This window comes from Benincasa hispida, unplaced genomic scaffold, assembly GCF_027475165.1.
Source record: "Benincasa hispida cultivar pf3 unplaced genomic scaffold, pf3_genome.v1.1 HicScf786, whole genome shotgun sequence".
NCBI lineage: Eukaryota > Viridiplantae > Streptophyta > Magnoliopsida > Cucurbitales > Cucurbitaceae > Benincasa > Benincasa hispida.
Genome location: NW_028326917.1, coordinates 1 through 25,264, shown reverse-complemented (window position 1 = coordinate 25,264; position 25,264 = coordinate 1). Strand labels below are relative to the sequence as shown.

Genomic DNA, 25,264 nt, shown 5'->3' with positions numbered 1-25,264 from the left:
GCACGGATGTGGGATGCGACATAATACACATGCATTGAGGACACAATTTTTTTTAATAATGCTAAAGTTTATAAAAACTTATTATTAATATGTAATAGTTTTGAAACTTATGATTGAATCTTGTAGTTTTTAAACAATGTAGGCCGCTCCGTCTTATTTAACAATTTTTTTCTCCAATTTTAGTTTGTTAGATGATATGTGAGTGATGTGATTTAATTTTGGCATATTTTATGGGTAATTTCTGGTTGTGGGTCGTAGTTGGAGCCATTAATGTTAGAAGTTGGAGGAAGAAGGTCCATAAAAGGGGTTTGTCGGTTGCCATGGATTTGGCCACCACGCCGGATGAGCGTTGCCGTGGTATTACGGGTCAGTGTTGGAGTTTGGTTCGTCGTCCGTCGCTGGTCGCCATGAAGCCATCTAGGGTTTGTTTGGGACACGGCTTAGGATTCATGAACTCTCCATCCCTAGGGTTTAAATAACAAGCTTCTTTCAAGTTAGTAGTAGGCATGACATATCGAAAAATTGAGTCAATCGACCAAATCGATTTCAGTTAGTGGGTAGAAAAGTTGGTAGCAGACTAATCTGACCATTTTTTTTTCTAAATATATACTTTTACTTTAGGTAAATTTTTTTTTTTTAGTCTCTAAGTTTAACGTTTAGTTTTCATTTGGTCCATGAATTTTAAAATATTAGACTTTTAGTCTTTACTATTTGAGTTTAATTTCAATTTAGTTCATAGGTTTCAAAATGTCACAATTTTATTGTTGAGTTTCGAGTTTTGTTTCAATTTAGTCATTAGGTTTCAAAATTCAAACTTTTAACCTCGATTTTACATTGCTACACACACGTGAACCTAACTCTAGGACGTATGCGGTGTATCTACGATATTGTAGAGAAGCCTATGCCTGCCTAGACCTCCATAACCCGCTCAATAGCTCTCGTCGCATGAAAATGGTTGCCGTATAACACCTTATCCTACTTCCCGGATGCATACAATATCCTATCTGTAGGGTGCATACGCTGTGTGATAGCAAACGGAGCTTATCCCTAAGTTCCCCATTCTTGCCTATGCGTTCCAATCCACTATTCCGAGTCTTAGATTTGGGTTTTAGACTACTCTCCCAAGTATGCCTAAATGATGAATGAAGCACTCATAGGACAAGTTAACCACATGAACTTTGCTGACCTAATATTGTTCCTATCCCTAGTGAACAATGACTTACATTGCTTAATGCGATCAACCACTTACCCTCTCGGGCAGTTGGTTATTGCTGACTTTACTCATGGACAAGCAATGCGTTGGCCTATAGACAGGCGTTGCCACAGCTTCACACTAAGCAAATAAGGTTACTCACACACTCACGCAACACACACCTCTCAGTGGGTTGCTACATGCTTCATATCCCTAATCCACATGACTAAGTATGCGATACCCAAGCAATCTCACTAAGTGTTGCAATGAAAGTAAAGATGCTAAGCAAAGAAGATGGAGATGAAGTCGAAGAAGACAGAGAAATGCATTGAAAATAAATTATATTAATTCCTTAATCACAAAATGTCATACAATACAATATAAGAAAAGAAAGGAAAATGAAATGACCGGCTGGAAGCAAAGACTTACTTCCAGCAGATGTGGGTCAAGGCTGCCGGTGGTGCCATGGATGGGCAGTGGAGTTGACTCTCTCGAGATCTAGCTCCAGTCGAAGGCTCCCGTCGTCACTCGGAATGGATGAAGGAGGTGAAGACCTCTCAAGCGTCTTCTCACGCATTTTGTTTGGATCACAAAGATCTGCCCTAGGCAAACCTTAGGTAAAACCTTGGATCACTTGAATTTCTGCTCATCGGCTTCTATTTATAGAGCTTGGATCGCCAACAACATTAATGGACTGCTCTGAATCTGACATTCGGCGCGTTAGTCCTTCTCTGAACCTCTGCCGCTAATGACGTGGTAGGTGAAATGTCAACATCATCTTTTGATTTTTTTCAAGGTAGATGCATTGATGCATTCATTCCACTAACCTTGCGTTGATCCCATTAGTATGCATTATCACGTAGCCGCAATCATTCAATGACCGCATTCGCTTAATACCACAACTTTACACGATGACCGCAATTGCTTGACGAGCGCAACTCCCATCCGATGGACGCATACGACTGATTACCACAAGATCCACGTGTTGATCGACGAGTTCTCCTTTGCGATGGAGTGTTTCTCTACATGCGTTCATCTATGCGGTGGTCCTGTTTTCGCGTTTACATCCACTTCCTGTATTAGCTACAAAAATAGAATATTGAACACATAATAACGGGTTAGCTGGGATTCATAATGATGATCGATGCAAACTCATTTTCTCATGAATTCCTAGCACAATTGCCGCATATTCTGCTTAACAACCTTCATAATTCTAAGTAAAAGACCTAAGATGACATGCATTTCTGCATGTCATCACTGGACTAGGGCAACTGGGAGATTTTTGTACTGGGCCTTAGTGCCCTAGTTTATTGATTTGTACTTGTTGTTTTGTACACCCTACTCGCTTTAGGAAAAATGGGAGATCGTTGAGGTTGATGCCCTAAACTCTCATTGGGTCCTATAGTTTATAAACACTGTATTGAACAAATGCTTGTGATGTAATAATATGTGATATTTTCTTCACTGTTGTCTATGAAACATAGGATGCTTTGTTTGCTTTACCACAAACCAATAAACTAAGATCCCTGGCATATAGGTGGATCATGCCTTAAATGATAACATAAATGGTCTGTAATATATAGATATAGAAGGGAAACCCTATCCTGGGGATACTACGGATGCGGTCCGCTTTGTAGATTGTACTAGTGTTGTGATGTGCTACAGATCATCTGATCCTGATCATTTATGTGAAGATATGCGAACGGGGGCATCCTATTCAAAGAAGTTTGTATAAGATCGAACCATGAAGTGTTATAATCTCGTTATATGACGGCGTTCATGATAGAGACTTCACTTCACTAGGATGACCATAGGTAACATGACCTTAATCCTGAGTGAGTTGAAAACTCCTGCCTTTGAGGGCAGTCCTTTGATTTGCATGGATGCGAGTAGCCAGATTGTCGACTCAAACCTACCACTTTGAAGATTCGTCTGATTTGGAGCTAGGAACTCAGCTACACAAGATGGAATTCACTTCTTCTCCGAAGCAGAGGTAAGTAGATAGATTAGTCCCTTAAGGGCTGATTTCGGGGCTTAAACGATGTGGCGCCACACGCTTTCTCATGGCCCGAAAGGTGTCCACTCATAGTAGGACTATGAGATATTTTTCACTAGAGGGATCAGTGGTACTTAAGAAGTTAGATGTAACTACAAGGGAAAAACGATAAATTGGCCCGATTGTACTTACGAGCATCTGTGAATGGTTATTGTACTATTGATTGGTTATATCCGATAGACATAGAAATATATCTGTGGTGAGAATAGTGCAGTTGTCGGTCTTTAGTGAAGTACTCGACAGTTAACAGGGTGGATCTCGTGGCTAAAGAGTTTAGTCAGCTATTCACGTACCGTTGGAGCTTCAAGTGTTTAAACGAGAGCCTACTAATCGATCGTTTAGCTAACGAGAGCCTACACAATAGCTTAAGTGTTTTTCCTAAACAGTCATGTACACCCGCAGTTTACTAAGCAATCATGTAGCTTTTACTAAGCAATCGCTGCGAGAGTGAGATTACCTAAACGACCTTCTAAACGATCATACCCGATTACCAAAACGATCGTGCACCTTTTCTAAATGATCAAGCCCCCGTCTATACGATAGACTCTAATATCTCCCACTTACTTGTTGTTAAATACGATCGTGTTTCCTCCTTCCCTCTACCAAATCCAACAGAGCCCACACCTCCTAGATTTTCACTCCGAGAATACCAAGGTCACTGAGTGGTGGTGTCTAAGTTTTTTCCTGTTCGTGGAGAAGACTGTTCATTTGCTGAGTGACAGTGAGATTTGGTAGACGATTAGCTTGGTGTTGCAGCAACAGCAAGGCTGTTCTTGACGAGAGCGAGAGATAAAGAGAAGAAAATTTCTTCAAAGGTGAGTCTCTTGTTCTTTTGTATTTAATTTGTTGAAAGCATGTCGTAATTTATTCTGTGATGCATAACTTATATATATGTTTGTGAATGCTTGTATTTTTGTCATAATGAATTTGGAACGATCTTGCTTCTGCTTATAGGTACTCTTTGATAAGAGTTCCTTCAAGAACTATAAGGTCCTATTCATTTATGAAGCTTGGGTTATTTTGAATCCTATAAAAGCCTTCGAAGGGATCGTCGCGGTTAACAACTAGCTAGTGCCGCTTAAAAACGACAACATGCGCAACATAGGGATCTCACGGTTCAAACTAATGGAGGAGACCATAGGATATGTTGACACATTTTCTTCACCCACTTACTATAAACTACTTACTCCATTCACCTTGTTATTGACTCATGCAAACACTTTCCGAATGGAGCATTCCAGTAAAAGCGACACGAAGTCAAGCATGGATCTCACGATGTGAACTCTTGAGAATGTGAGAGCTAAAAATGATATATCGAATATATTGTTAATCTCCCACTGAAGTGTTCTAAATGTTTAGGTGTTCTTTTACTTAGGTTTATTACGGCTAATTTTAAACAACATAAGTCTATACGATTTTATCCAAGTATAACGTTTATATTTAGACTTTAACTTACGATGTCTGGTTGTTTAAACTAATTTTAAACCTTACACTGCTCATGCAAGCTCATAAAACCGATTAACAATGCTCATCATTTCGATTATAACTCTAGGTAGGAGGTGTTATATAAACCATCAACTTAAATACCCTCAGCTTTAGACAAGATTATGAACCGATTGAGTTTGTAACCAACTTTTATAAGATAATGACCTATTTTAACTATTAAAACAAGTTGTTAACCTAAGTGAGCATGCTATTTATCTTTATTATGAATTTTAATGTCTAACCCAATTTTATAACAACTTATAAGACTTTAGACATTCTTTTGCATCTATAACATACAACAAATATTTCATGATTTATATAACATTTATATTTAAACAATTGAAACCTTAAACATGCATATTATATATTATAATACCTTATAACATACTTTCAATGCATGTAACATACTTCCTATGATGGGATTTTAAATCTACATGGCATACTATATGCACATACAAGATTTATTTAATTATAACATACATCACATGCATAAATAATTAAACACAAACTGATATGGTTTAGTTTTGGCATTCTTAAGCAAATAAAAAATCTAATTATTATAATAACCAAAACTGACTCCAAAACACTTTTGGACCACTCGAACTACCTTGAACCGGACCTAAACCTCTCGAACCAGACCTCCAATGCTCAAAATTGGGTTGAACTAGAAAAAAACCATCGAGTACCATCAAGCATCGAGTATGCCATCGAGTATGAGCATCCAATATGCCAACGTGCATTAAGAATGACATCAAGCATCATTGAGCATTGAGTATTTCACAAAATACCATCGAGTAAACACCATAAAACATCGAGTAACAAATCATGCATCAAGTATTCGTGTAATCGAGTACCATTGAGTATGTCATCGTGCATCGAGTATGACATCGAGTATTTCACAAAATACCATAGAGTAAGCCATCGAGTATGCCATCGAGCATCGAGTATATCACAAAATACCATCGAGTAAGCCATCGAGTATGCCATCGAGCATCGAGTATTTCACAAAATACCATCGAGTAAGCCATCGAGTATGCCATCAAGCATTGAGTATTTCAAAAAATACCATCGAGTAAGCCATCGAGTATGCCATCAAGCATCGAGTATTTGGCAGTGGCTGAAGATCCAATTTCTATAGCTCGACCTTCTTCACTCCTTTATTCAATTACATCATAATTTCAACTCTAATGACTTCAATCGAATTACAGACACTTAATCACACATTAAGGCCCATCAATCAAGAGCCAATTACAAGAATTACAATATAATTGAAGAGATTTCAATGCCAAAACTCAGAAAAACTATATCAATTCACCATTTTCATACAACTTATAAAAAAACACCCACCAAATTCAATTTAACGATAATTGAGTTCTTAAATCATGCTCTGATACCAATTGATAGAGTAAACTAACATGCAGCGGAAAAAATCAGAATCAATAAGTACTCCAGTTATACTTAATTTGAGTTTAAAACATGTTTTTGAAATACAATTTCACAAGAGGATTTGTTGAACACAATCCTTTGATGAACCCTCTTTAATTCCAGTTGAATTCCATGAATTGATGCAATCTTCAAGTAGACCTCCACAAAGATCTCTCTACTATTCTCTTGCAAGGATTGTGTGGTGGAAACACTGAATTGAGTTGGTTTTCGATAAGATTAAAAAGAGTTTGGATGAAAGAATTTCTGCAGAATTTCTGAAGTTAATAAGTTTGCCTGAAGAGTTGAATTGAAGTATAAAACTTCAATATATACATGAATTTCATGCAATTAACTTAACATGCCTGATGCCACTCCAATTATCATTGAAATTAAAGTGGCATGAGGTGGAAATTTGAGTGAAAAAATCCAAGATTGGATTTTCTCACTTTCAAATTTAAAACTAATTTTAATTTTATGCATTTTGATTAATTTAATTTAATTAAAATATGATTTTCAAAAAAATAAATTTTAATTTTAATTTTATAATTTTAAATGTCAATAAATTCAAATTTAATTAATCAAAATTCTAATTTTGAACAATTTCAAAATTTGAATTAAAAAATTAGATAATTAATTAAATTCATTTAATTAATTAAATTTAATATCAAATATTAAATACAATATACACTTCATCTAATATTTAAATCAATATTTAAATATTTTGAACTCTTCAATTTTGTTTAATTTCGATAAAATTAAACGTTTCAATTGTATCGAATACAATTAATAGAAACCCTAATCGAATTTGAACATTTCAAATTCTAAACCCTAGTTTCAAATCTTATCAAATTTACTCAATTTACTAATCCAATTTACAAGCTAGTAGAAGGACCTTATGGACCTACAGATCATGAGCTCCAACGATTTGTAATTAATTGGTTGAACTCTTTAAACCGAATTAATCATTATTCGTTAACTACCAAGACGTACCATTATAACTCAATAGTTGCACTCTCCCCACTGTAGATATATTTTTGTCCATTTTAACCATAATCGGTAACCCAGATATGCGTGAAGTAGTAAAGAAAGAGATAATTAAATGGCTCAATGCTTGAGTCATTTACCCAATCTCTGACAGCAGCTAGGTAAGCCCGTACAATGCGTGCCTAAGAAAGGCAGAATGACAGTTGTGGGCAACAGAAAAAATGAATTGATCCTCACTAGGACTATTACCGGATGGCAGATCTGTATGGATTATCGTAAGTTGAATTAGACGACTAAGAAGGATCGTTTTCCTCTCCCGTTTATTGATCAGATGTTAGACAGACTTGCAGGGAATGAATTTTTCTGCTTTCTGGACAGATATTCCGATTATAACCAAATCACGATAGCACTTGAAGATCAGGAAAAGACGACATTCATATGCCCCTTTGGCATCTTTGCCTTTCAGCGCATGCCCTTTGGGCTCTGCAATGCACCTAGGACCTTCTAGCGGTGTATGATGGCTATTTTCATGAGTCAATTTTCTCATTAGTTAATTTAATAGAGTCTTCATGCATTATTTGATTCATTGTTGCATATGAGATATTTAAAAATGAGTAGCTTCTTTTATGAAAAGAAGTTCAATGCATCTACACAAATTCGAGCACATTTTAAAATATTAAATTGCAAAAGGTTTGCAAAATTATGATGTTTATTTGATAAATGGATTTCACAATTAGGATCTTTGAGAATAAGGTTTTGATATAGTATCATAATCCATGACTTTGAACAATGATAATATTCTTGTACTGATAAGAAAAAGAAAAGTGGGTATTTATCTGTTTATATTGATATTTACTCACTATGAATGAAGTAAAATCAGCTTGAAAATTTGATTATTTAACCAATTTCAAATAGTTGATTTGAAATAATTTTGTATAGTAAACGTTCACATAGAGATATTAAGAATATGATGTTAAGTTTGTCTCATGCATCTCCATTTACAAAATTATTGTTTAATGTTCGATGCAATAGCTTCAGATGGAATGACAATGTACCATTCTACAATGAAGTTTATATGTCTAAAGGGAAAGTTTCTTAAGACACCTCAAGTGTTGAGAGAATGTAATCCTTAAATGAGAGTTAATTAACATTTAATGTACAATTGGTTAATTAAATCGATTAATTTGATGGTATGACTATTCAGTTTGAAAATTAAAACTTATGAATAATGAGACGTTGGTGTAAAAAGTTTAAGATTTGATCTTTTATAAGATACACTGTCTCATACATGGTTTAGAGAAATCCATGTTTTATCCTAAGTGGTGTGATTTGGACTACAATGCAACATTTTTTCTTGTGATGCAATAATTTGCATAGTCATCCTTAAATATTTGAAAGTTGTTTCATATATAAATTAGTCTATCCACTTTATGAGATAATGTGGTACAAGGACTACGTTTGAGGATATATATACACACCAAGGTATAGGAATAAAAACAGAATGAGAGAACCATTTTGGTGGTGACCATATGGTATTTGTTGACATAAAAGTTTGAATTATACAAAATGATTCTCTAGGCTAAAGTGTAAGAGAATCTCGTAGAATGTCTAGGACTAAGAATGTCTCTAATGCATTAGGGCAAGTGGGAGAGCATGTTGGGTATAGAGTATGGCCTAGGATACATGTCTCATCGGCTTATGTCCCATTGGCTTTAGTGCAAGTGGGAGATTGTTGGGACGTATGTCCTAAGGCCTCGTAATTATATGTTATTTAAAACAATGGTTTATTATTTTATACAATTATCCATTAAAGAAAATTCAATGTTATTTAATGTAACTTAAACATATATGTGGTTGACATATAGATGGATCATGTTTAAGTAATAACCTAAATGGTTTGTAGTATAAGGATAAGGTGAAATGCTTTATCCTGGTGACACTATGAATACGACCCACTTTGTAATTTTTACAATAGTTGTAAAATATTACAACAATTTGATCATAATCGTTCATGTGGAGATATGCGAGTAAAGGTATCCTATACAAAGAGTTTGTATAAGACTGAACCACAAAATGATTAGTCTTTCTTTATAACACTGTTGATTAATATTTCATAAGATAACCATAAGTGACTCGACATTAATCTTGAGTGATCTATGAACTCCTGCTTATGAAGGTAATTATTTGATCTGTATGGGTGAGAGTGACCAGATGCGCCGACTCAATAAGCCTACTATTTTGGGATTTGTTCGAGTAGGGAGCTAGGAACATAGGTTCACAAAATGAAATTGATTTATTCTCGTCTTTAAGGTAAGTAGATGAATTTCTCCTTTAAGGACTGATTCCGAGTCTTGAATAATGAGAAATCACTCTCTCACTAGCCCAAGAGGGATTAGTTTATAGTTGGACTATAAACTGTTTGTTCACTATAGGGATTAGTGGTACTTAAGAAATTAGATGTAATATAGAGGTAAATCAGTAATTTGACCCAGCTATTATTACGAGTGATTCGTGATGGGTTGAGATATTGTTGATTGGTTATATCTATGGATACGAAAATATATCTACATGTGAAGAGTGCAGTTGTGGGTCTTTAGTGGAGCGACCTGTACTTAATGAATATCGATTAATTTAATTCAAGAGTTTAATTAATTAAACTCGTATTAGAAGCTCTAATGATACGAGTTTAATTAATTAAACTCATATCATTAGAGCTTCTAAACTGTAGGTCCATAAGGTTCTCTTGCTAGCTCATTGAGGGTAAAAATGAGAATCGATTAATTTTGGATTAATCTGAATTATTCGATTAAATAAGAGAATTAATTATATAAGATACAATTAATACAATGTATATAGATACATTATAATATATAGTTAATTATAATATGATTTATAATTAATACTATGTATAAGAGAAATATTGAATGTGATTCAAATTGATATAATCTATATAGATACATTATAATACAAAGTTAATTTTGAATGAAATTCAAAATTATATTTTATAATATGAGAGAGATAAATATTTGAATAAAATTCAAATATTATTTATATGAATAAGAATCATATAAAACTATAAGTTAAAATTAATATAAATAAGATCCATATTTATTTATATTAAAACCATAGGTTGTGAGATGATATGGTTTGAATATGATTCAAATCAAATTAAATATGTGATATTTAATAATTAATTAATTAATATTATTAATTTAATTATATATTAAATATGATTTAATTTATATTTAAATTACATTAAAAATAACTCCCAACGAGGAGTTATTTTTTGTTATGTGTGGAAGGGAGTTTTAACTTCCCCATTAATTAATATTATTAATTTAATTATATATTAAATATGATTTAATTTATATTTAAATTACATTAAAAATAACTCCCACATCGAACAACAAAGTTGCAAAGACAGAATAAGTGTATTGTTCTGGAAGAAAAATCTATGTAAAAGCATGCTTATGAATTTTATGTTTATTTTGTACTGTTGTGTATGTTTTCTCCGTTTTTCGTGATTTTCAAAACGAATTTTGATTTCACACATGTTCACGCACTTCTGCTGAGGAAATTGATTCTTTCACAGATTTCTTTTGTGAAAATTCTGTAATTAAGTTCGAATATGCATTGTTTTTGTCATGTTCTTCGTAGTAAACATCTTGAATACTTAACTAGATTTCTTTTGTTGTTGTACAATGAAAGAGATTTCCTAGAATCTCTTCACCCACTTTTACATTGGTTGCCATTTTCTCTAGGTTAATTTAAATCTTGTGTAAAGGGGTGTTAATTTCTTAGATCAAAGGTTCTAGTTAAAAAAAATAAAATATATAAAAAAAAACCTTAATAGTTTTTGCATTGAGGATTAAGGTTGTCTAATCATTTCCTTAACAAGGGAAATATGTTACTTGTTTTGTCTCTTAGGGGGATATTGTTAAGAATTTGGGGTCCAAAACATAAGCTTATTTACTTTAATAACTAAAAAATAAAAAACGGTTAAAAAACAAGACAAGAAAAAGAAGGTAGTAGCCTCTTTTGGTTCTTTTCTCTCTCTCTCTCTTTTTTGGTCGGATGAAAGATTGATGTTTAGAGACAATTCTTTAAGGATTCTTTTAGTAATTTTCCTTCCAATCTTCATTAAGGAGTTTTAAGCTTTTGTCAAAGTGATTAGTTGAGCATCGTAAGTTTCTTGGTTCTTCTCCCCACTATTTTTTGTGGAATATGCATTATTTGCAGAAAATTTGACATAGCCTACATTAGGTGACCAAATATAAATCGGTGTCATCTTTCTTCCCTTAAACATAATTTAGTACTGTTCTTATTGCTTAGAAGCTTAGATTAATTTATCTATTCTTTTAAGCTTGTGAGTTCCAAATTGTTTATTTTGCTTTATTTGGAACTCGAATATGATCCAGGATTGTTGGATAATATATATTGCCTGAATTGGATCGCTTAGTTTGGATTGATATATTATTATTACCTTTCATGCTTGTGAGATGTGCTCGAGGTCCTTGAAATATTAGTGGCTTAGGGTTGCTTGCTAATAATCGTTTTTGAATTGGGAAAGAAAAATAAAAATTTTTCCAGAAAGGAAAGTTAACAAAAAGACCAAAAATGTTAATGATAGGAACCTAAACAAGATTATCTCAATATTCACGAGAGTTAAAATATCGATTTTGAAAACTCAAGAACCAAAATGCAACCTATGTCAAACTTGGATCAAAAGCGTAATTTTCTTAATAATAATTTAAAACAAACATTTCTCATTCTCTTCTCCTCTCCCCTCCCTCTTGTTTAATGCTTCTCTAACAAAGTCGTTGATAGGCTAATTAGAGCAATTTTCTGATTCTATTAAAAATAAAATTTATATTTATACCAAAAATTAGGGTTCTATAATGAAGCAAAATAATGATTTTTTTAAGGGAAATTATTTCAAATGGTAAAACTATTGAAAACAGTTACAAGATATAGTAAATTTTCGAATTATCAATGATAGACATTGATAGACACTGATAAACTTCTATCAGTGTCTATCAATATCATTAATAGACGTTGATAGAAGTCTATCAACATCTATCATTGATAATTCTAAATTTTTGTCATATTTTATAAATATTTTAGTTTATTTTTCTATATTTAAAAACAACCCATCTTTTAATGTGAGAAATAAATATTTTCTCTTTGTACACGTATTATTTGTTTTTATTTTCTTTTTAGAGATCATTTATTTTAAAATCAAAATTACATATGCTTTGCTAAAATATACAACTAAAGAAAATTTAATTATTTAAATGTTCCATTGAATTAAACTTTCTTGGGTCCACAATAAATTATACGATAATTAACAATAATTACATATAGTTTCAAAGTTTTAAAGAAAGACTTAAAAGCTACGTCTGCTCAAAAGAAAGTCAACCCCAAAGCATTGCGTGAACATATTGAATTATTGGTATATTTCTTGCTTTAAAAATTTGAATTGCTTTCTTTCAAAAGAAAAAAAAAAAAAAACCAAATTTTGCATTAAAAATTTGAATTACCACGTCATTATAGATCCCGTTTGGTGATTATTTTATTTTTATTTTTATTTTTGAAAATTAAGTTTATGAACACTACTTCCATCTCCAAATTTCTTTCTTTCTTTTAACGATGGTTTAAAAAACCAAACAAAATATTTGAGAACTAAAAATGTAGTTTTCAAAAAGATATTTTTGTTATTGGAATTTGACTAAGAATTCAACTATTATATTTAAACAAAGATAAAGATCATTATAAAAATTGTGAATAATATAGGTTTAACTTTTAAAAATAATAAAATAAAAAAATCAAATTACCAAATGGATTATAATTATTAGTTTTTCTCAATATATCGACATCAATTTTATTGCACCCTTGCGTCCACATACTTTAGTAAGACAGCAAATAAAAAGAGAAAAAAAAATTGATGCCACGTTTTAGTAATACAAAATAGGAGTGATTTGTTTATGCCACGTTTTAGTAATACAAAATAGGAGTGATTTGTTTATGCCACGTTTTAAGTAGTATATAAATTAGGAGTAAATTTAGAAACTCCTTAACTTTAAATTATAAATTTAGAAACTCCCAACTTGAAATTATACTTTTAGGGCAGTTTATTTTTTTAGAATGGTAGATAATCGAAATTTTAGATGTCTAGAATTATAGATATATGACATCTTTAGATTACCATATTTGTTTTGTAGGAATATTTTTTGAATAATTGAAAATATTTTAATAATTGTGTTTGTTTTGTATGATTTCTATTTGGAAATATCTTATATAACATATTTATTTTTATCAATTTGAATTTCTTTTAAAATTAATACAATTTATATTATTTTTATATGTTATTTTTCTCAACAAAATAATATATCATAATTTAAGATTTTTTTTTAATATAAATGTAATTTAAATTTAAATTTTAATTATATAATGCAAATAAAGATTATGTGTGTGTGCACGCACGTGTATGCGTGCATTTGTACGTATGGGTGCATGTACTCTATATCTGTGTCTGTGTCTGTCTGTGCATGAGCGTGTGTGTGGTTGTGTGTGTGCATGCATGTATGCGTGTGTGTGGTTGTGTGTGTGCATGCATGTATGCGTGTGTGTGTGTCGTGCGTGTGTGGGTGTGTGTGTGCGTGCGTGTGCGTGCATGTATGCGTGTGTGTGTCGTGCGTGTGCGGGTGTGTGTGTGCGTGCGTGTGTCTCTGTGTCTGTGTCTGTGTCTACGCGTGCGCGTGTGTGTATGTGTGTATGCATGTGTGTGTGCGCGTGCGTGTGCATGTGCATGTTGTGCATGCGTGTGTGTGCGCGCACGGATGTGCATATACGTGTGCGTGTGTGTGCATGTGCGTGTATGTGCATCATGCGTGCGTGTGCGGTTGTGTGTGTGCGCGTGCACGCGTATGCGTGTGCGTGTGCCTATGTGTGTGCGTGTGTGTTTATGTACGTTTGCATGCATGTGTGTGTGTGCGTACGTGTGTGTGTGTATGCGCGCGCGTGTGGGTGTGTGAGTGTGGGTGTGCGCGTGTGCGTGCGTGTGTGCGTCCGTGTCTGTGTGTGCATGTTTGCGCATGTGTGTGCATCTGTGTCTGTACGTGCATGTGCGGTGTGTGTGTGTGCATTAACTGATATCACATCCAAATTAGAGGGATCTTGGTCGGATGAAAATATTGTTGAGAATGACTTAAAAGAATTGGAAGTTACTGCCCATACCAACAAAGTGCATTTCATTTTCCATAGCTTAATCATAAGAACTCCAAACTTAAGTGTGCTCAGTGGCCTTGTTTTACATCTTTCTTAAGTAAAGAATTGAATTCTTAATTAATTTATAAAGATAAAAAAAATTAAAATTTAAGATTATGTTAGGCAATAATTTTGTTTTTCAGTTTTCGTTTTTTATTTTTAAAAATTAAGTCTATTTTTTTTCTATTTGTTAAAATAATTTTTTAAATATAATAATTGAATTCTTACCTAAATCCTAAAAACAAAAATAGATTTTTAAAAGTTACATTTATTAATTTTTAAAATTTAACTTGATTTTTTAAATTAACGATAAAAAATACATAAAAATTTAAAATCAGCGCTTAAAAAACAACATTAAAGAAAGAAAGAGAGAGAGAAAAGAGATAAGATTAGAGAAAATAGGTCAAACTTCTTATTGATTGACTGGATTTGTTTTAAGACTTGTAAATAGAGACAATGGAGAAAGAGAAGAGCAGGTGGAGCCGTGGAGGCCATCGACCCACAACCTTCATCCAATCATTTTCAAATTAGGACAAACCTTAATCCCTCTTTTAGATTACCACACAAGATTTCGTACTGTTTCGCTTCAAACATCCCCAAATCCTTATCCCGTCCTCTTTCTCCTCCTTGCCGTCGCCGTCGCCGTCTCCGTCTTTCAAGTATTGGGGTTTCGTTGACCAAATTTCTTGCCTCAGATCGTCCTTCTTGGGTTCCAATTTCACGTACGGAAGGAGGGTTTAATTGGTATGGCTGTGCTTTTGGAGGAGATAGTGAAGTCCGTCGAGTTATGGTTGAAGCTGATCAAGAAGCCTGAGCCCTTCGTTGACCCGAATCTCGATCCTGTTCTTTTGGTGCCGGGGATTGCTGGTTCCATCTTGAATGCGGTTAATGAAGATACCGGCAATGAGGAGCGAGTTTGGGTCAGGGTATTGGGGGCTGATTCTAAATTACGTACCGAGCTATGGTCATTTTACGATCCCACTTCTGGTAATGTTATTGGCTTTCTACATCTTGTCGCTCTAGTTTTCTGGTGATTAGGACTCGTCTATTTTTTTCTGCTCTTGTACTCTTGCTAGGCTTTGGGTTTCCTTGGAAAATGAGTTCAGCCCTGTCACTTAGAAATTGATGTTTTGAGACTGAGTAGATGCTCGGGTAAAACAAGGACATGGAAGTCATCAATGTAATTGTAGTTTATCACGGTGTTCAAACTTAGCTCGGACTCTCGAGATTTAGCCTATTTTAGTTGGCCTTATAATATGTGGAATTTGTTATAATTCCACTATGATCAATTGTGTTAGGAGAACGTCTTTAATAAATAACACAAATATATTCAATTCTGGGTTTAAGGAGATATAGATTCTGGTCAAGCTCATACTAATTTGTCTTCAAGGGATCTTGCAGGGATATACTGTTAATTAGACGCTATTTGAAATGAATATGTGGGTATAATTCGGTACTGATTTAGTTTGCTAGGCTTGGCTAGTCTGCTGTTATGGGAATTGGGAGCAAGCGGATATCATATTAATAAACATCTAGCAAAATTGAGTGAAGGTTAATTCTTAATTGTGATTAAGGTGCAATGTTATTGTGATTTAACAAACATGCAACGTGAAGGTTTAAGCTGCTAATTTTTCATCAATCTTAGTTACGTTCATGATGCTGTTCTCCTCCAAAACATTCCTGAAACAATTTTTTCCCATGTGCCCTGGTGCTTGTGATGTTGGTTGAGAAAATGCTTTCAATTGTTAACCCAACGTATCCAGTTTGAATTATGATGTTTAATGTTGTTCTGAATTATGATATTCTCTGTCCATTATAAAGTTCCGCATCGTCCATAAAAGAGAAACGTTTGGTGTTCCATTTCTTTTTCCAGTGCACTAACATCTTCTAGTGTAACAGGTGAGTCTGTATGTTTTGATCCGAAGATCAAAATTAGAGTTCCAGATGAGAGAAATGGATTGTATGCAATAGATAATTTGGACCCTGACATGGTATACTCTTAAGTCTTATTTATATACTGATTTCTGCTTTAAAATATTTTGCTCTGAATTTGTTTGCAATTGCGGTGAAGTTATTAACGGGAAAATCTAATAATTTCCTCTTGTTCTTCACTTGCATGTCCACACAAACACATGTACGTTATTTCTTTTTAATGGTCCATTTGTATATGATTATGTTCAAGCAAGATAAATGTTTGTTTTGTGAATATAGTATCAATGTATACTTTTTTTTTTTTATGCGAAACAGTCCAAACAATTTCATTGATAGTGTGAAATTACAAAAAGGCAAATTATCGTGAGAGATTACATAATAGTATTTCCACTGTGTAGTAAGAGATGTAAGATTGTAATCACAAAAAGATGGGGTGAGTTTACACCAAGTGAGAGCTGTATACAAAAGATGATAAGAAAAGCGAGTGAAATGTATCTCTCTATCTTCAAAGACCCGATTGTTTCGTTCATTCCAAATGAGCCATAAATAAGTTTTTTGATAATGAAGGTCCACAAGATCTCCCTTTTTGCTTTGGAGGGGTGGCCAATGAGAAGCATATTCAATAAGGTGAGAGTCATTTTGGAACACCATATAGTAGTTGAAGCATCACAGGGTTCTTTCCCAAAATGATTGAGCAAAGTCGCAAAAGATCAATAAATGCATAATGGATTCACTATTTTGATGAAAAAGAACACACCAATTAGGAGCCGATGAAATCCATAGGGCCTTTCTTATGAGAACATTTGCAGTATTTATGCTACCACGACTGACTTCCCACAAGTAGAACTGAATCTTTTCTGGGATGGGACCTTTCCAAATATTCTTATAGAGAGAAGCATTCTGATTATGTCCTTTAGAGGCAATGTGTAGAGTGATCGACTTTGATGAGAACTTACCAGATTTATCAAGAATCCATCTCCAAGTGTCATTCGCCGTAGGGTTGACTAAGGGCAAGAGCAGAGAGGGCATGGTAGTCCAATCCTCATTTTCGGCTTCTGTTAGGTTATGTCTCAATCCAAGGTCTCATGCTTGATGATCATGGTTCCAACAGTGAGCAATAGGGGCCTCTTTGTGGCCAGATAGAGCAAATAGCCTTGGGAAAGCATTTTTAAGGGCGATGGTTCCCACCCAACGGTCCTTCCATAATAATGTATTACGACCATTGCCAATCACATGAACAATGTTCTCAAGGATGAGGTCACTCATCTTAGCTATGTGTATCCAAGGTCCTTTGAATCTTTTAAGGAGCCTATTATGTGGTTGTAATGGTGAACCATATTTCACATCAATAATGAGTCTCCAAAGGGCATTCTTCTCGGTTTGGTATCTCCATATTCATTTTGCTAAAAGGCCATTATTCTGCTTTTCCAATTCAATCAAGCTGAGCCCCCCCTCTTTAGTGGGAAGTTGAACAATTTCCCATCTAATTGAATGGATACCTCCTTTGTTTTTTTTGCCCGTTCCACATAAAGTTCCTATAAAGTTTCTCAATTCGATCAATAGCCTTGGATGAAATCTTGGAGATTGACATGCAATATGTGGGGAGGTTGCTAAGAGTCGCTTGTATCAAGGTAAGCCTGCCACCCTTGGAGACATGTGTACCATTGCAGCTATTAAGACGTCTTTCCACCTTTCAATGATAGGCTCCCAAAAAGATGATGGATTCCCATACAATAGTAATCCGAGGTATATAGATGGCCAAGAGCCAACCTTGTAGCCATATGAAGCTGCCACTGTATTGACCAAGGCATTATCTAAGTGAATGCCTAAAATCTCATATTTGGCATGGTTGATGCGAAGACCGGAGGCTTGCTTAAAGGATCCAATAGTCTTAAATAAGTTTGCCAGATATTCATCATTGTGGGATGGAAAAAAGAATGGTATCATCTGCAAACTGCAAATGGTTGATTTTGAGTCCAAAATTTCTAACCATAAAGCCTTCAATGTGGCTAGCAATCATCCCATTGGTGAGCATTCTACTGAGACAATCAACCACCAAGGTGAATAGGAATGGGGAGAGGGGGTCTCCCTGACGGAGGCCATGAGAAGCCTTGATTTTACCTCTAGGTCTGCCATTGATAATAATGGAGAAGTTTATAGAAGAAATACAACCCATAATCCATCTTCTCCAGGTATTACTGAAGCCTATTGCTTCCAAGCTTTTGTGAAACAACTCTCAATCAACCATGTCAAATGCTTTCTGAACATCCAACTTTATCACTAAACCTTTGGTTTTATTTCTGATGTGGTGATCAGTCAATTCACTTGCAATCAAGGAGGCTTCAATTATCTGTCGACCAACCACAAAGGCAAATTAATTTTTGGTGATGGTATCAGGTAGGACTTTCTTTAATCTTTTGGATAAAACCCTCTCAATAATTTTGTATAGGCAAGTGGTGAGACTGATCGGTTTGTAGTCCTCAACCCTTTTGGCATTAGATTTCTTAGCAATCAAACATATATACGTCTCATTGAGGTTGACGTTGATGATAGCTTTCTCAAAAAAGTCTTGGAACACTCTTTTGATATCATCCTTAAGGATGTGCCATTGCTTTTTGAAGAATTCTGAAGTATAACCATAAGGACCCGTGGATTTATGAGTTCCCAAATCAGAAACAACATTTCAAATCTCATTTTCAGGGAATGGGGCTTCCAAGGCAATAGATTGTTCCGAAGAGATAGGGTCCCAATTGTCAATCGGTGGAAGATCTCTGCTGCTATTCTTTTTTGCGTAAAGATCACGGTAGACATCAAGAAACTCAGCCTCTATCTCAATGTCATCAAGCAAGCTTTGCCCCTGTTTAGAAAGAATCTCAATAATCATGTTCTTTCTTTTTCTATAGGACATAAATCTGTGAAAAGGTGTACTATTATTGTCCCCCTCCTTGATTCATTTAATCTTTACATATTTGCCTCCAACTAATTTCCTTTGAGAAAGATAGATCAATGAGTTTGGCTTTAATAGAAGTCCTTCGGAGTTGTGCAGCGTGGTCGAGGCCATATTACCTCTTCATGATCTTCCACCCTACTTAATTTGGTCAATAGATCTGTCTTTTTGGTTTGTGAGCAACCAAATGTCTCTGTTCCATGTTTTCAGGAGTTGCTTGAGATTTTTCAGCTTTTGAATAAAGCCATGGCCAGCCCAACCATTGATTCGATTACTTTGCCACCAACTAGAGAGCAAATTGGTAAAGGAGTGATGTTCCATCCACATATTTTCAATTTGAAGTAACTTGGACCCCATCTCTATATGTCGAGAGTCATGTGGATCGGATAGTGGTCAGAAGTTGGCTGAGGGAGGTGTCTGACAATGCCACTAGTGAACTTATCAATGCACGAGCTCGATATGAGAAACCAATCAATTAACGTCATCACTAGTGACTCTAAAATTTGACCATGTATACTCACCATTTGACAGGGGAGGACCAATGAGAGAGCAATCATTAATGAAGTTGTTGAAGAGGTCCATACTAGCAGTTCCACTTAATTTTCCAAAGATCATCTTGATACATTGAAGTCTCCTTCAATAACCCAATGAACATTGCAAAGGTGAGTGAGGTCATAAAGCTCTTCCCATAAATGATCCCTATCTTTAGCCTTAGATGGCCATATACTCCTGTCAACCAAAAAGTGTAACATCCATGAGAGAAATTTGCAAGGAAAGAAAGTGGTTACCTTTAATGACTTTGTCAACATTGGTAGATGGATCATTCCACATTATAAGGATACTACCAGCCATGTTAATCGCATCCAAGGAGGCTGAATCAATGTGACAAGAGCTCCAAATAGTTTTGATAAACTTCTAATCAATATTAGCTCCTTTTGTTTCCTATAAGATAACAAAAGTGGCATTGGTTTTGTTGAGAAGGTCTTTTATCGTTGCTCTTTTCTTCCTCGAGCAGAGGCCACGACCATTCTAAAACAGGGTGCAAATGTTTCCTGTCATAATTAATGGAGGATGCAAGGTTTTTTAGCTCCCTTTTAAGTCTTGCAGCTTTCGAATTAAACTTTCCACCTTTTTGTGTTTTGCTCGGAATAACCACAGAGACCGTACATGATGTGTTAATATTTTACTCCAAAACTTGAGCTATTCAAATTCTTTAAAGTATTCACTTCAGGGTAGAAACATTTTTCTGATTGTTTTTATTCAATTAACTAAGATAGTTGAAAGTTGTACGTAATGGACTGAACAAGATTTTTCTTTTTGATTTGCACTATAGATTGTTGGATGCGATTCTATTTACTATTTCCATGACATGATTGTTGAAATGACCAAGTGGGGTTTTCAAGAAGGAAAAACACTTTTTGGGTTTGGATATGATTTTCGCCAAAGTAACAGGTATCAACTAAAGTTCAGATTATTTTATCAATACATCTTTTTATTCCTTCTTTGAAAAGCAGGAAAAATGTAAATGATGAAGTTGTCTTCATGAATTTCCTTATTCAGTTTTCAGTATAGATTGTTTATGCTTATATTTCCTTTTAGGTTTGTGGATTTTGGGTCTTTCACACTTCTGCTTTGCCTGCTTTTCTAGGTTGCCAGAAACATTGGATCTCTTAGCTGCAAAACTGGAGGCAGTATATAATGCTTCGGGAGGGAAAAAGATTAATATCATAAGTCATTCGATGGGCGGTCTTTTAGTGAAATGCTTCATGGGCTTGCGCAGCAAAGTAAAAATATTCATTTCTACATTCTTATGTACAATCATCTGTAACCATCTTCATCCTAGCTCCTAGGGGTGACCCATCCATTATTATTTATTTTTTTTTTTTGGGGGGGGGGGAAGATGCGGAATCAAAAGTCTTGTGAAGTTGATTCTAATGGATAAAAGGGGCAGATTAGTAGGAAAATATTATTCACTCAATTTTTACCCATAAATTATTTTAAAAAATGTGGTGAGAGGGGAAGGAGAGGGCAAGCCCTCCTCCCAACAACTTGGCATCCACAATGTACCTGCTTTCATTCCTTCATTCACATCAAACACGTTCCAAGTTTATTTTGTTTAATTATTCGTTTTATTGTTTTCTTAGGAGAAGGGTGGAGTTTATAACTTCTGTTTGCACATATTCAGATTCTTAATTTAATACATTCTTTCATTTGCTTGCAGATTTTTGAGAAGTATGTGCAGAATTGGATTGCAATTGCTGCGCCATTCCAGGGTGAGACTTCAGAAGTATTTAATATTGAATAATATCTTCCCTTAAAGTACTTTTCTCTGATGTTGATTGCTTGAGTGAATAGGTTATAAGGTGGTTTAAATTTCCTCCAACCCTTTATTTATTTATTTTTTTAATCTGTGGTAGTTGGTTTATGCGATTGGGAGTCTGAATATGGATCCTAAAAGTGATGTTAGAAATGCACTCAATTTAATGATTATGGGTTTAACAGGTGCACCTGGATATGTTACATCAACCTTTGTGAGTGGAATGTCATTCGTTACTGGATGGAGACAGAACTTCTTCATATCAAAGTGGAGCATGCACCAACTTGTATGAGCAAAATGACAGTATTCATTATATTTTTTTCACGTTGATTGAATAGTTAAACAGTTTTGTAGGAGGAATATGAAACTGAATGACATTCACTTTATTGCATTTTCTTCTTCCCTGCTAAGAATTGTACATGTGGTCATATTTATTTCATTTTTGAAGATGGAAAAATTTGGTCTTGTGATTGATGCGGCAGTGTCACTGTCAAGCACATCTTTTCTCTAGTTTCTATCTTTCGACTCTTTATTTGAGCTTGGTTCTTCTGGTAAAATAAAATTGAAGAGAATTCCTTCTAGGATTAGGTTCCTCTTTGGATTTTAGCTTTGGAGTGGTTTAATGCTTATGGTGGATTGAACAGGAGAAGGTTGTTTTGGTTTCTTTCCTTTCAATTGTGTCTGATGCTTCTCATTAAAAGAAATTAAAGGATCAATCCTTTTTTTTGTGTGTGCACGTGTGTGTCTGCATGCGGAAATTTAACATATTTGTGATTTTTCAATATGTTGTTCTTTATGCAGATTTTGTGTATTTTAGTTGTTAAATTATATTAAAAGAAAACTCATTATGGATACTCTTCTGGCTTAGCTGGTTTGGTTAACTCATCCTGTTTTTAGTTTCTCTATGACTAAGACCGTCTTTTCCACTCCTCAGCTTATTGAATGCCCATCCATTTACGAGCTAATGGGCTCTCCAGACTTTAATTGGCAACACATTCCTCTTCTAGAAGTTTGGAGAGAGAAACATGACAAGGATGGGAACACTCGTAATGTGTTGGAATCTTACCCACTTAAAGAAAGTGTTGAAATACTGACAGAATCTCTCTCAACAAACACGGTGAGTTCTGATTGCCATGTCATATACATCACATCTAAAGATTGAAGTCACCAATATAGTGTGCTAGATTTTAGGGTTCAGTTGGTATTTTTTATTTTCTCTCTCTTGTTTCTCATTGTTAAGAAAGGTTCCCAAAATTATATGCAAATTTTAGAAATAACACTTTTTTCAGTTTCCAGTTTTTCAAACATATGAAAGAAAACATTATTTGAAAATTTTTAAAATTTTTACATATAGAATGCATAATAATATTAAATAAATAAATAAATAGGTAATTGTTTTAAATGGTAAAACTATTGAAAATATTTTAATATCACTATCTATTAGTGATAGAGCGTGATAGACTTCTATCTCTCAGTGATAATAGTTGTACATAAGTTGATAGAGAGTGACATTTTGCTATATTTGTAAATAAGTTGACTCATTTTCCTTTATTTGAAAACAACTCTAAATAAATACGACAACTCTTTTTTGATATTTGATTAAAAAATTATTTTCATGTTAATTTTTTAACTTTTTAATCTTATATTTGACGGAACAAGTAATACCAATGGTTATCAAACATATTTTTGTTCTTTTTCATCAATGAAAAGAAAGAAAAGGAAACAAAAGTCAGTTATTATGCATAGTTACATTTTTCTTTCTGTAAATGAGGAAACCATAAATGAGGTACAAGAATCTAGAATGCTATCAAATAAGTCTTTATATTTTTTCTTAGGCTCCATTTTCAAATGGGGACATTATCAAATGAGAGCATTATTTCTCATAGATTATTCTGCTTAGAAAGTTCTCAAAATAAATGATCTTTAATTCGGTAAAGTTTGTAAAGCTAGTGGTTTTTGGCACTGTTACGTGTGTTATGTGAGTGACTAGATAAATTACATACGCCTCTTGTCTATGAGATGTTACTGTTTGATGCTGGGAGATCAAAGATATTACAAATTTTTGGTGTCTGATTTTGGTCTGCATTTTCAAACTATAAAGTTCTATGTACTTGAACCAGATTCTTCATGATGGAGTGGATATTCCCCTGCCATTTAATTTGGAGATTTTGAAATGGGCAAACGAGACGAGGGAAATTTTAAAGAGTGCCAAACTACCTCCTCAGGTCAAGTTTTACAATATATATGCAACTGGTCTTCAGACACCACACACTGTTTGGTAAGCCTTGATTTTGCTAAATCATCTTTGACAAATTTTGGTGAATTTATTATAGGCAAAACCTTTTGATTATTTGGATGTTTGCTTCGTCATGTTATTATTTTATGTAATGTCAAATTTTGCTTGGCTTCTGAAAATGATGTATTATTCATTCTACAGCTATGGAGATGCAGAAAATCCTGTCGCTGATTTACATAAACTGCGATACACTGAGGTCACTGTTGTCTTTCCATAGCATCTTTTCAATTATAATCTTACATGCTCAGGGTGTGGAACCTTGAAATATTTTCATATAACATTTTCCTACCCAATGCCATTTTATGTTCTACGATTCTCTTTTTCCTATCTTTGAAGTTGTATAGATGAATATGGAAAGCTGACTTGAATTTTTCGTTATTCGTTTTCAGCCCAAGTATGTTTACGTCGATGGTGATGGGACAGTTCCGGTGGAATCTTCAATGGTTTGTTCTGTTACCTCCTTTTTATTTATTTATTTATTTATTTATTTTAATTTAAATATTAATAGTGAAGCAGATTGTGATTCCGCTGCTTGCATTATCCATCTCTTGGAGGTCTATCCCTGTTTCGTCTAGCTTCTAAATTGATAGTCAGATGTTTTCTGCTGATTGTTATCAAGTTACCTATTTACCTTTAGGCCAAATTGGTCTAGAGGTAAATAGAGGCATGACCTTGATAAAGGGTTAAGAGGTCATGAGTTCAATCTATGGTGACCAGTTACTTAGGATCTCATATCTTATAGGTTTCCTTGACACCCAAATATTATAGGGTTGACGGGTTGTCCCGTGAGATTAGTCGCTTTTTACCCATCATTTAGACAATTTCCTGCCATGTGAACATATATATATATATATATATATATTATATGTGGGGTCCATTTGTTAGTCATGTAGCCATCTGATATGTTGTGGTACTGCTTCGTTTTGCTCATTTTGGTCGTGTTTGCAAAAGTAGTAAAATGAGTAAAATAAACTCTTAGAAGCCGTGATGCTTTTTCTTTTCAGGCCGATGGACTTGATGCAGTAGCAAGGATTGGGATCCCTGGCGAACATCAGCGCGTTCTTAGAGACCACCGTTTGTTCCGAAGCCTCAAGCACTGGCTCAAAGCTGGCGAGCCTGACCCCTTCTACGACCCACTGAACGACTACGTGATCTTGCCAACAGGTTTCGAGATCGAAAGTCACGTGGAGAAGGGTCTGGAAGTAGCAGCTCTGAAAGAGGAATGGGAGATCATCTCCAACAACCAAAATAAACCAGACGAGTTGTGTAATGGGAAGCCATTGGTGAGTTCAATAACATTATCTCGAGTTGTCGGGGACTGTCAATCCTCTAGGGCCGAGGCTTGTGCAACTGTTATAGTTCAT

At 34.5% G+C, this 25,264-nt stretch overlaps 1 protein-coding gene across 1 annotated transcript; it reads left to right on the top strand.

Annotated features, from left to right (window-relative positions):
* Positions 1 to 14,822: 14,822 nt before the first annotated feature.
* Positions 14,823 to 25,258, top strand: LOC120083046 (lecithin-cholesterol acyltransferase-like 4; the record flags this gene model as incomplete). Its single annotated transcript, XM_039038563.2, has 11 exons — positions 14,823 to 15,395; positions 16,308 to 16,399; positions 20,621 to 20,739; positions 20,936 to 21,071; positions 21,509 to 21,560; positions 21,790 to 21,890; positions 22,539 to 22,721; positions 23,725 to 23,882; positions 24,042 to 24,096; positions 24,290 to 24,343; positions 24,905 to 25,258. Coding segments are annotated over exons 1-11 (1,545 nt in total), but the record flags the coding sequence as incomplete, so codon positions are not given.
* Positions 25,259 to 25,264: the final 6 nt, after the last annotated feature.